Source organism: Leptonychotes weddellii, chromosome 10, assembly GCF_054177405.1.
Source record: "Leptonychotes weddellii isolate Sample4059 chromosome 10, ASM5417740v2, whole genome shotgun sequence".
NCBI classification, from domain to species: Eukaryota; Metazoa; Chordata; class Mammalia; order Carnivora; family Phocidae; genus Leptonychotes; species Leptonychotes weddellii.
In genome coordinates, this window is record NC_138378.1 from 19,627,187 (window position 1) to 19,639,491 (window position 12,305).

Sequence of the window (12,305 nt, forward strand, 5' to 3'; positions counted from 1 at the left end):
ACCCAGGTGCCCAAAATGTCTCATTTTGTTAAGATTGGTTAAGATTCTTCTTGGAGAGAGCAATAAAAATCAACTCTGGCTCACTTAGTTAAAAAAGAAAAAATAGCATGCTGGGATATCTCCCTTAGAATCTAAGCCTTTTAACAATCAAGCCTCCAGAAGAGGATGTTCCAGGACAACTCCTGGGGTCTCAAAGGTGGTGTTTGTTCTCCTATCACGATGACCAGACCTTCAGCCGCTCCCAATCTGTGTCTGTCATTCAAAAATTCCAGATTCTGGAAGAAAGAATCTGATTGGCCCAGACTGGGTCTGTTCTCCACTCCTTCATCAACTAGGCATGTTTGGGGGCAGCATCATATAGTAAGGGCATGACTTCTGGTCATCCCTCTCTGTGTATTGGAGGCCATTCCCAGAGAAGGGATGATTGCTGTAATCTGGATAGTCACCCCAAGAGGTTCCTACTACACAAATACTTGACAAACAAAAAATAGCCTCTCACTTCTGAATTCCCCATTGTAGTTAGCATAATTGTGAATAAATAATAAGCCTTTCATACCTAACTGATTGAAAAAAGGAATTGCAGGCCTGGTGGCTTAGCTAAGAGACACTGCCTTCATCCACATGTGAGGCGAGTGGCTGTAGGGATGGGGAGTCCGGAACTGTGCAGCGCAGACAGTGGCCATCATCATGATTGATTGGATGCGGGAAATGAATAAAGGAGAAAAAGAAATTGTAAGTCACCTCTTTTATGTGCCCTGGGAAAGAGCACCACTGACAACAACTGAAGGCTGGGAAGGTGTGTCCTTTGGAGGAGGAAGATAATGAACTCACTTTTTAACACCAAATTGCCAGGATGTAGCTATGCTCTTAGTGGTGATGCCCGTGAGATAGCTAGATTTGGGGGAGTAGAGCCAGATTTGGGGGAGTAGAGCCCTGGGAGGCTGAAGGGAGAGTCTTGTGCTTTGTCCCTTCCAGACTATAAAGCCGTAAAATTAAGTGAGTTCCTTGAGGAAACAAGAAAGAGCATCAGGCCACCAGCAAGATCTGAGCAGAGTTGGAAAGTGAGAAAGAAAAGAGAAAAGTCAGGAAGGGGTAAGAGAGAGAACACAGTAATATTTATTGAGCGCTGCCTCCTGGACACTAAGTTCCTGGTGAGTCTTTTTGGTGGCAGGAAAGAGAAATCTACAGGAGGCAGCTGAAACACTAAAGGGGAGATTTGTTCTTAGGATAACTGAGCGTTCCCAGAATCTTGTAACTGGAAGAGCAACATGCTCCAAGAAGAGAATGAAGCCAGAAAAAAAAAGCAAAAAACAAAAAAACTGTCACATACTCAGAACTTTCTCTCCATCTTTCATCTTTGCTCCTTTGTATATACTTTCATTTCTCTCTCTCTCCCTCACCTCTCTTCCCAAAATTGGCTCTCTCTGTTACCTTGTCCACAGGGCAGAGTGCTCCCAAATTTTAAATTTTCTCTTTTTAGTAGGCCAGCCAGAAATAAGATTGAGGCTCTTGGTCTCAGTTCCAGAGTGCTGAGAAAAAGAATCTACTCCTGTCTGGATAAGGTGTGGTTAGTGGGACAGAATGATTTAGCGGAAGCATGGCTGTGAGGTGCCCATTCTGGGACCCAGGGGCATTTTCCAGAGAGGCTGGGTAGACAGCCCAGGAAGGCTTCCACTACAACCATTTACGTTTGCTCTTTTTATTAACTCCCTGAGATGTTTCTCTTTTCCCCCATACAGATCAGGAAACTGGGGCCCGGGGAAGTTAAATGCTACATTCTGGGTCACACGGAGAGAGAGAGGCAGAGCCAGTGTGCAAACCCAGGTGCTGTCTAGCTCCAGAGCCTCTTTTTTCCTCTCTGTCACTCTACAGATTTTTCCAACAAAGCAAGGCAGCTTTCCAAACTCTGCCAATTTGGAATTTGGAAAGCTATTCCTTTTCTAGGACAAGTCGCATAGTAATATTAGACACTATAGTAGAGATTGCTGTTTGGTAGAAAGAGGAGTTAGGATGCCTAAACTGGAAATAATCACAAGTAGTAAAAATAATGAGTAACAGATGCTAAGAGTTCTCAAGGGCTACTAGGAATTATGAATTAGCTCATTAGTGTTCACAACCGCCTTGGGATGGTAAAGAGTACGGTTGCCTCACTTTACAAAGAGGAAACTGAGGTACAGGGGGGGAGGGGCAGGGTAAATCACTTGTGTCCACTCAAACAGCTAATAAGAGGCAGCGCCAGGCCTCAGGCTCTGGCTCCAGAGCATAAACTCCTGGCCTGGCCACTGTCCTGCTGCCCGTCCTGTGGAGCCAAGAGCAGGATGAAGTCCCTGCTGTGGTTCTTGCAGGCATCTACATCTTTGATCGTCTAGCCCAAGGACTTGGCAAGTTCTTGACTCTGTTTTAAAGTTCTTGCCCTCGGGGCGCCTGGGTGGCTCAGTCGTTATGCGTCTGCCTTGGGCTCAGGTCATGATCCCAGGATCCTGGGATCGAGCCCCGCATCGGGCTCCCTGCTCTGCAGGAACCTGCCTCTCCCTCTCCCACTCCCCCTGCTTGTGTTCCCTCTCTCGCTGTGTCTCTCTCTGTCAAATAAATAAAATCTTTAAAAATAATAATAAAAAAGTTCTTGCCCTCTCATTGCAGATGCTGGTAGAAGAGGAGCCTGTGCATTCTCTCTTGAGCTCTGTGCTCCAGGAGGTCTTTGTCACCATCGCTGACCTCAGGTGACACCCACATGCTGCCCCCTGCCCCTTACACATGTCCTGCTTTCTCGGTCAGGGCCAAGACCAGAGCCAACTGACACGTTCCATACTTTTAACTTTTGCAAACTATTTATATAGGGAAGGGGAAGCAAATCCATGTTTTCTGTGTAAGAAATTTGATTTCATATATGCCACCATCATATCTGAAAGACCTTATTGGAACCTCTTTGGAGTTCAGTTTTGTCCAAAGTATATTCAGTGGAAAGTTACTCTCGTGTGTGCTTCATGACAGTAGAGTTCCACAGTCCAAGAAATTTGGAAGGGCTGCCTGCTGTTTATCTTTCTTGGAGATTTGTATGGCACACTAACTTATTAAAGGCCCCAAGAAATCCTATAGTTAAAACGATTTTTAACTTGGTTCCATCCACCATTCCTCTAACAAACATTCAGCAGAACATCCTTTGGAAAATCATGGTTTACATGTTAGACTATAGCAGGCTTTCCTCCGTAGTTAAACTGGAGGAAAGCCTGGAAGGATATCATTCCAGTACCCTCTTGGGAAGGCGGGGAGGGACAGGGAACAAGGATGGAGGCTCTGAGCCCTGAAACTCTTCCTCCAGCCTTTTGTAAGATTTGTCTAAACAGGCTAACAAGCATGCCCTTTGTCTCTTCCACCAGAATTATACACCAGCTAGTCCACTCATTCCTCCTGGGTTACTTCGACCCCTGCTTACCACTGTCAAATCAAAGTCTTCCCAGCTTACTATTCCTAAACTGTCTTTTCTTAGCTACCAAGGTGTCCACTTGCTATTTGGCTCTGAAGATGGAGCTGATTTGTTCAGTCTTATTACAAAAAGTATAATCACTCTGCCCTCCGTAACAACTCTTATCCAGCTGCAGGAAATCATGCCAAGTGGGTCCTACAACACAGAGGTAACTCCTGCTTTGGTTTAATAACTTGCCATCCATAGGTCAGCTGATCATGGCTCTTTGAGAGTGCATTTGATTTTTTGAAACTAGCCAAAAATCATTTCAGCCAAGTCTGGTGAATAAAATAAGCAGTTAAATAGCTTTTCCCCCCTCTTTATTTTTTCTTTTTCTTTCTTTCCTTCCTTCCTTCCTTCCTTTCTTCCTTCCTTCCTTCCTTCCTTCCTTCCTTCCTTCCTTCCTTTCTTTCTTTTAGAGAGAGAGAGCACAAGAGGGAGAGGGAGAGAGAATCTCAAGCTGACTCTGCACTGAGCTTGGAGCCCAGTGTGGGGCTCAATCTCATGACCATGAGATCACAACCTGAGCTGAAACCAAGAGCTGAAACCAAACTGCACCACCCTGGCGCCCCTCTCTATTTTTTTTTAAGATTTTTACCTATTTATTTGAGAGAGAGAGAGAACATGCACACGCAAAAGCAGGGGGAGGGGCAGAAGAAGAGGGACAAGCAGACTGTATACTGAGCCTGACATGGGGCTCCATCCCATGACCCTGTGATCATGACCTGAGCCCAAATCAAGAGTCAGATGCTTAACCGACTGAGCCACCGCCAGGTACCCCCCTCTTTATTTTGTCTTCTTTCTTTTTCCCTTCATTCCTTCTTTCCTTGCTTTTGGCTTTAAAATATGATGAGAGTGTTCATATACGTAGCAGATTTTAGAGTTACCATATGCTAAGCATCATGAGAGGCAACAGAAATACAGCAGTACGCTCTCTCATCTGGGGAGCTTATATCCTAGTGTAGAGAGAAAACTGCTGATAAATGTATCAGGTGGTAATAAGTGCTATGAAAAAAATAGAACAGGGGTGCCTGGGTGGCTCAGTTGGTTAAGCGTCTGACTCTTGATTTTGGCTCAGGTCATGATCTCAGGGTCCTGGGATCCAGCCCTGTGTCAGGCTCCTGCTCATCATGGATATTCTCTCTCTCTGCCTCCCTCTACCCCTCCTCCCCCTGCTCACATGCACGCTTTCTCTATCTCTCTCAAATAAAAAAATCTTTAAAAAAATATTGAACAGGGAAAGAGGAGGATAAAGAGTACTGTGGTTGGGAGGCACAGGGGCTTTTTTACATAGGGTGGTCAGGGAAAGTCTTCCTGATGAGGTGACAGTTGCAAAGAGGAGCTGGATATCTCTGGAGGAGAAGCTTTCAAGCAGAGAGAAGAGGAAATGCAAAGGCCTTGATTTTCTCCTGCAGCTAGTAACTTGGTTGGTAAAGCAGTTTCCAAAGGGGACTTTATTCCCTTCTGTTTCAAGATGTCAGAAAGAGTCACAAGTCAAATTTTGAAGCTATCTTGATGATCCTAACTAATTTCCCAAATGTAGTTAGAATCAGTTAACTGTGTTCCCAGTAATGCTGAGATGTCCATTTAAAATGAATGTATTGTGGGGCACCTGGCTGGCTCAGTGGGTGGCACATGTGACTCTTGATCTGTGGGTTGTAAGCTTGAGTCCCACAGTGGGTGTAGAGATTACTTAAAAATAAAACCTGAAAGAAAAAAAAAAGAAAATGAATATATTGTTTCACCTCAGCTCACAAACCGCCTACCAGTACTTTCACACTGGTTCCGTGCCTTTGAGTAAAGTCTCAAGATAAGAGCCTTAAAAGTGTATATTGTACTTGGTGGAAATGCAAGCTGGTGCAGCCACTCTGGAAAACAGTATGGAGGTTCCTCAAAAGGTTAAAAACAGAGCTACCCTATGATCCAGGAATTGCACTACTGGGTATTTACCCAAAGGAAACAAAAATACTAAATCAAAGGGATACATGCACCCTGATGTTTACAGCCTCACTATCATCAGTGGCCAAATTATGGGAAGAGCCCACACGTTTGTTGACTGATGAATGGATAAAGAAGATGTGGTGTGGGGCGCCGGGGTGGCTCAGTCGTTAAGCGTCTGCCTTTGGCTCAGGTCATGATCCCAGGGTCCTGGGATTGAGCCCCGCATCGGGCTCCCTGCTCAGCGGGATGTCTGCTTCTCCCTCTCCCTCTGACTGCTCCCCCTGCTTGTACTCTCTGTCAAATAAATAAACAAAATCTTAAATAAAAAAAAAAGAAGATGGGGTGCATATATATACACAATGGAATATTACTCAGCCATAAAAAGGATGACATCTTGCCATTTGCAAAGACGTGGATCGAGCTAGAGAGTATTATGCTAAGTGAAATAAGCCAGGCAGAGAAAGACAAATACCATATGATTTCACTCTTATGTGGAATTTAAGAAACAAAACAAATGAACATGGTAGGGAGAGAGAGGAAAACCAAGAAACAGACGCTTAACTATAGAGCCCCAGGTGTTGTACGTAAGTGATGAATCACTAAATTCTACACCTTAAAGTAGTATTACACTCTTAACTAACAGGAATTTATTTTTTAAACACCTTATTTTTTGTTTGTTTTTAATTGTTTTAATGATTTTACTTATTTATTTGACAGAAAGAGAGAGAGAGCACAAGCAGGGGGAGCAGCAGAGGGAGAGGGAGAAGCAGGCTCCCCGCTGAGCAGGGAGCCCGACGCGGGGCTTGATCCCAGGACCCTGAGATCATGACCTGAGCCGAAGGCAGACGCTTAACCAACTGAGCCACCCAGGCGCCCCTAACTAACAGGAATTTAAATAAAAACTTGGAAAGAAGAAAAAATAAACTTCTGTGTAGAAGCAAAAAAAAAAGTGTACAGTGTTGGGGAACTTCATGGTGGGGGTGGGGGCATCACTGATCCTGAGCCTTTTCAGTGTCTCTACAGGCAGACGTTTCAAGCATTCTCTGAGATGCTCCAGAGTTTGGTAGTAGAAGACCCACATTTGGAAAATCTTGACACCATTTTTAAGGTAAATTGGATATCAGAGAGAAGGAGAAACTATTTCTATTAACTGGTGAAAGTGGAAGAAGAAAATGTGGAAGGATTAAGTTTTAAGAGATAGCAGAGGGGCGCCTGGGTGGCAGAGTTGGTTAAGTGTCTGACTCTTGATTTCAGCTCAGGTCATGATCTCGGGGTTGTGAGATCGAGCCCCTGGTCAGGCTCCATGCTCAGCAGGGAGTCTGCTTGAGATTCTCTCCCTCTCCCTCTGCCCCTCCCCCCACTTGCACATACTTCTCTCTCTCTCTAAAATAAATAAATATATCTTTAAAAAAAGAATAGCAAAGTAGTTGAGAGTATCAGCTATCAATTTTGCATCAGACTTGGCTTCAAATTCTGACTCTGTGCCATTCATGGGTTATAAATTCAGCAAAGAATGTAATCTCTCAGAGTCTTATTTCTTCACTTTTAAATTGAGGTAATAATTATGGTGAATATTGAATAAATGGCCTTCAGTTAGTGGTTTAATGGTTACTATTATTATTCCTTAAATTGCTATTGCTTACTACCATAGAATGGTTTCAATCAGTGACCAGAGAACAGAGGCACCTCATGAGTGAGTAAATAGGCAGGTGCCTACCAGGCAGGATTCAAGGTCATTAATAACCACCTGTCCCCACCTGTACCCATTCCAGCATATGCCATTCTATCATTAGGGATTTGTTCATTGGAGTGCATTCACTGCAGTTCAAGCATCTTACTTTCTTGCCCCTTTTTAAGATGCAGATATCCCAGAAAGGAATAACCCTTTAAACTATTATTAATCATCTGTGCCTAAGTGTAGATGGACATTTATCTTTGCCACAACGGACCTTAACATTATTTCTCATTCCTCTTCTATTTGTACATCAACACTCCAGCCAGATTGGGTTTCTCCCTTTTATCCAGTTGTGCCTTGTACTTTCCTGTGTTGGTAGCTTAATTCAAGTTGTTTCTTCTACTGAAAATCCCACCTCTTTTTTTTTTTTTTTGGCCACATGGGGCCATAAAATGTCACCTTTTTTATGAAGCTCCTACTGGTGAATGTTATCTTCTCCAGGAATCCCTCCCTGACTGTTACAGGCAGATGCAATTTCTCCATCCTCAGAGTTTTTTAATAGCATGACATTGATTTTCTTTCCTTCCAAAGGAAGAGAATAGGATAAATAATTGAAGAAAGTGGGATGAAGGGAAAATAAATCTAGAAAGTAAGCCTCTTTGGAAGCCAGCCCACCTGATCCCAAATCTTTATGCCTTATTTGCCTTCCCACCACTTTCATTTCCTACCCAAACTGGCTTATCATTTAGGAAGACATTTTCGATATAGTAGTGACCTGTGAACCTTCTCTCTCCACGTTTTGTTCAAAGCAGAATAAAGGTGTTATCCCAAATCTTCCTGGTAAACCATTTAGGCTTCCTTTATTTTTCACAGCAAATGGACCCCTGGTTACAATCAACCAAAGACCATGAGCGGGAACGGGCCACAGCCAGCATGGCTCAAGTACTAAAGTGCTTATCCAGACATCTCAGCCTGAAGGTAAGCAGCCCTTCAGTCACACAGGAAGAAGGATCCAAAGCCATCCTATTACTGCCTATTTCCCCTCCAGTGTATGACCCTGAACTGATGATTCAGTTGATGCCCCATGTAATACCATAGCACTTAGCATTATTCACATGTCTGCCCCTCTAAAATTTGAGCAGTTTGAGGCTAGGTACTATGTTTATTAATCTTGCATCCCTGTTGCTTAACACAACAGCTGGAACATAACAATACAGTAAATATTTTTGAATGAAGGAAGGAAGGAATAAGTGTGACCTGAAAATATCTGAGGGTCCACAGTGACTTAGACTCTCTGCAGTGTTATATTTCAAGTAATAAAGTCCAGCAGCAAATGTAAGTAAATCAATTTAAATATCTCCCAGCATCTCACAGAGAAAGGTTCTGTGGCTTCTCTTTTAAATCCTCTCATTTGGGGGCACCTGGGTGGCTCAGTCATTAAGCATCTGCCTTCGGCTCAGGTCATGATCCCGGGGTCCTGGGATCGAGCCCCACATCAGGCTCCCTGCTCCGCGGGAAGCCTGCTTCTCCCTCTCCCACTCCCCCTGCTCATGGTCCCTCTCTCGCTGTGTCTCTGTCTGTCAAATAAATAAATAAAATCTTTAAAAAACAAATAAATAAATAAATAAATCCTCTCATTTGTCTCTTTCACTCTCTCACTTCTCAGTTCTTCTGAATGCTCCCGCATACGTTCTGAAAGGAGTTCCTCAAAACCAAGGTCCTCCTTCCTCTATCCACTCCTTTCTTCATCTGTGAATCTCTTTCCTCTTTCCTAGTAGATCTTCCTGGGGTAGGAATTCTAGGTCCTAATGCTAATTTTCCTTAAGGGAATTTGTCCTTGATATGAATATTCTAACAGTCATGATTATTAAAAGGATGGCATCAGGGCGCCTGGGTGGCTCAGTCAGTTAAGCATCTGCCTTCGGCTCAGGTCATGATCCCAGGTCCTGGGATCGAGCCCCGCATCGGGCTTCCTGCTCAGCGGGGAGTCTGCTTCTCCCTCTCCCCTTGCTTGTGTTCCCTCTCTCACTGTCTCTCTCTCTGTCAAATAAATAAATAAAATCTTTAAAAAAATAAATAAATAAAAAATAAAAATTTAAAAAAAGGATGGCATCCCACTAACTTTCTCATTTCTCCCATTGGAAGTACATCTAAACTTTCCACCTCCTTACTGAAGTAAATTCAGTCCCTCAAACTATGCTACTTCCTTTTTTCTCTCTTTAGTCAATGAAAACAAGTAACTTCTAGCCATCACTGACTACCCTATTATTCCATCATCACATTGTTCTTCCTTCTACATTCTTCCACCTCTAATGTTGGCTGCAGACTAAAGAAGAGTTTCACATGACTCCCTCTTATACACAATCTCTCTCTAGGCCCTGAAGATCTTCCTTAGAGTTTTCTTCCTAGGGAGAACTGATAATATAAGGGTGCTAAACCTAGGTGCCATTGGAGTCTGTGAACATCTGGAAAGCAACAGGCAGAATTTTGTGTGATGTAGTCTTCTGGAGCTTTCTGGAAGGCCCATAGCTTTTCTTAAATCAACTTAATTGAGTTGTTCTTATCATCCAGAGATAGTCAGTATTCACAATTTTATTTATTCCTTCTGAGAACGTTTGTGCATGAGTGTGCACTTTAGTTCCTTTTAGTTCTCCACATGTGGCCAGAGTTATCATCTTGAAACCCATGTCACTCTTTTGCTCCAATGATTTCCAGCGGTTCCTAGAATACAAGATCTTGTATGATCTAGTTCCTGCCTTCCTCCTTGCACTCCCTGACATACTCCAGCGACACTGGCCTCCTTTCTATTCCTTACCATATAAAGCTCTTCCTGCCTCATGGCCTTTGCACTTACTACTTCCTCTGCTTGGAATGACCTTCCCCAACTCTTCACATAGCTAACTCCTCCTCATTCTTTAGTGCTTAGTTCAAATGCTTCCACCTCAAAAAGGCCTTTGCTTACAAATAGATCTATGCTTACGCTCTGTCTCATCACTCTCTTTCCTTCCTAGGGCTTCTTAGGATGAGGTTATCTTGTTTGATTGTTTCTTTATTGACTTATTGTCTGTTTTTCTCTTAGAGATTGTAAATTCCATGGGTGGTTATGCTTGTCTTGTTCACCGTAACATCCCCGGTGCCTAGCACAGAATATGTCACATAGGAGATTCAATAAATGTGAGTCAGCTCATGTCCCTTCTCTGTTCAAAACTCTCTAATGGCTTCCCATTTCACACAGAAAAAATCCAAAATCCCTACAATATTCTCTAAGTTGCCATACCATCTACCTCATCTACCTCCTATTTCTTTTGCTCTTGTTTGCTATTCTCTCTGCCTGGAATGCTTGTCTCCCAGATCTCTACGTGGCTCCATCCCTCATTTCAACATTAGTGAGGTCTTCCCTCGTCATTCTAAAACAGCAATTCCTGTCTTTTTTCTGTGCATTCTTTTCTCACCACAGCGTTTTTGACCATTTAGTATATAATACGTTTTATTTCTTTGCTATTTTGTGTTCCTGCAACTAGAATATCACCTCCATGACCAGGGATGTTGTCTTTTGTCCACAGCTTGTATCCCCCATGTCAGTCACAGTGCTGCGGCCAGAAGTGTCGTTCTCATAACCGTTCCCAGTTCATAAGTGATGCTCAGTCCTCTTGATGGGATGAATGGTTATGTCAGTGAATGGAAGACATGGCACAGCTTTGTGCAGGTGTTGCTGTGTTGACTGTAAAGAGGTGAAACAGGCTGCTCTTCACAATATCTCAGTCCATTTTTCTAAAGAGCCGCAGAAGAAATTTCTCTTTGCTTCAGTGAATCCCAGGAACAGTTGTGCTTCCTCTGCATGGGTATTTGCTGCTGATCTTAAGGGCAGTGTGAATCATATTATATGGGACATAGTGTGTACCTCCACATTAGCCCTGAGAAAGTTCCGAGCCTAGCTCTGTGGCCTACCTTGAGCAAATGATTATGCATTCTGCATGCTAACCAAATTCATAACATTTATTTTTGCTACTTTCATTTTCTAACTTGTCTTTGTTGATTTACTTTTTACTTTTTTAATTTACTTTTTTCATTATTTATTTTAAATTATATTTTTTCCATAATAAGGCAAAATATCAATAAACAAATTTTTTTTAAAGATTTTTATTTATTTATCCGACAGAGAGAGACACAGGGAGAGCAGGATCACAAGCAGGGGGAGAGGGAGAGGGAGAAGCAGACTTCCCACTGAGCAGGGAGCCCGATGTGGGGCTCGATCCCAGGACCCTGGGATCATGACCTGAGCCAAAGGCAGACGCTTAATGACTGAGCCACCCACGCGCCCCTAAACAAATTTTTTTAATTGTATTAAATGGTGCACCTCAACTTTGCATCCAGCTTTTTCACTTAGCAGACTAGCACATTTTCCCACCTTTTTATAAATTCCTAGGATACTTGATTCCTAATGGTTTATTCATAGAGTGGTTGTACCATAGTTCTCTTTACTATTGGGCAATGATTTCCAATACGTGGCCTTTAAAAACAGTACTAGAAAGAACATCTTTTTTTTTTTCTTCATTTTTTTAAAAGATTTTATTTACTTATTTGACAGAGAGGCAGAGCACAAGCAGGGGGAGCAGCGCAGAGGGAGAGGGAGAAGCAGGCTCCCTGCTATGCACAGTGTCCTATGTGGAGCTTGATCCCAGGACACTGGGATCATGACCTGAGTAGAAGGCAGACACTTAACTGACTGAGCCACCTAGGCACCCCTATTTATTTTTCATTTTTATAAAAATGTGTTTTATTTTAAAACACGTCTATAAAAGTAGAAATCACATAAAAATACAGATTACTCTGGCATGTTAGCAAAATAGCTTCTGGCTGGACTTGAGCATAGAAGTACTCTATGTTTGAGGGCATCTAGAAATCACAGCCCAACTGGATCCTATCATCAGCCCTTGTCACTAATCTGTAAACAATAATTTCATGTAGTTAAATTTAGCACTTTTTAACTAGTACAAAATCGAAACATAATCGTTTCCTATATAACACCACTTTAAAATGTTCTTTCTTAGGTCTGAGCAGATAAGGGCACCATTGTTTCTAACATTTGAAAAACCTGATTTAAAAACAATGTTGGGCGCCTAGGTGGCTCAGTTGGTTAAGCGACTGCCTTCGGTTCAGGTCATGATCCTGGAGTCCCGGGATCGAGTCCCACATCAGGCTCCCTGCTCAGCAGGGAGTCTGCTT

The 12,305-nt window shown here is 42.9% G+C and overlaps 1 protein-coding gene across 8 annotated transcripts in view; it reads left to right on the forward strand.

Annotated features, from left to right (window-relative positions):
- The window catches only part of MROH8 (maestro heat like repeat family member 8), a 58,201-nt gene that overhangs the window by 12,532 nt on the left and 33,364 nt on the right, over positions 1 to 12,305 (forward strand). For 7 of the 8 annotated variants that reach the window (XR_014149095.1, XR_014149094.1, XM_081832812.1 and 4 more), the window contains exons 5-8: positions 2,641 to 2,720; positions 3,488 to 3,632; positions 6,417 to 6,512; positions 7,953 to 8,057. Coding sequence is in view for 6 of the 8 variants with exons in the window: in XM_081832812.1 (XP_081688938.1) it covers positions 2,641 to 2,720; positions 3,488 to 3,632; positions 6,417 to 6,512; positions 7,953 to 8,057 (426 nt within the window). In the remaining 2 variants the exon portion in view is untranslated. The remainder of the gene's footprint in view (positions 1 to 2,640; positions 2,721 to 3,487; positions 3,633 to 6,416; positions 6,513 to 7,952; positions 8,058 to 12,305) is intronic. The other variant, XM_081832811.1, reaches the window with a different exon arrangement.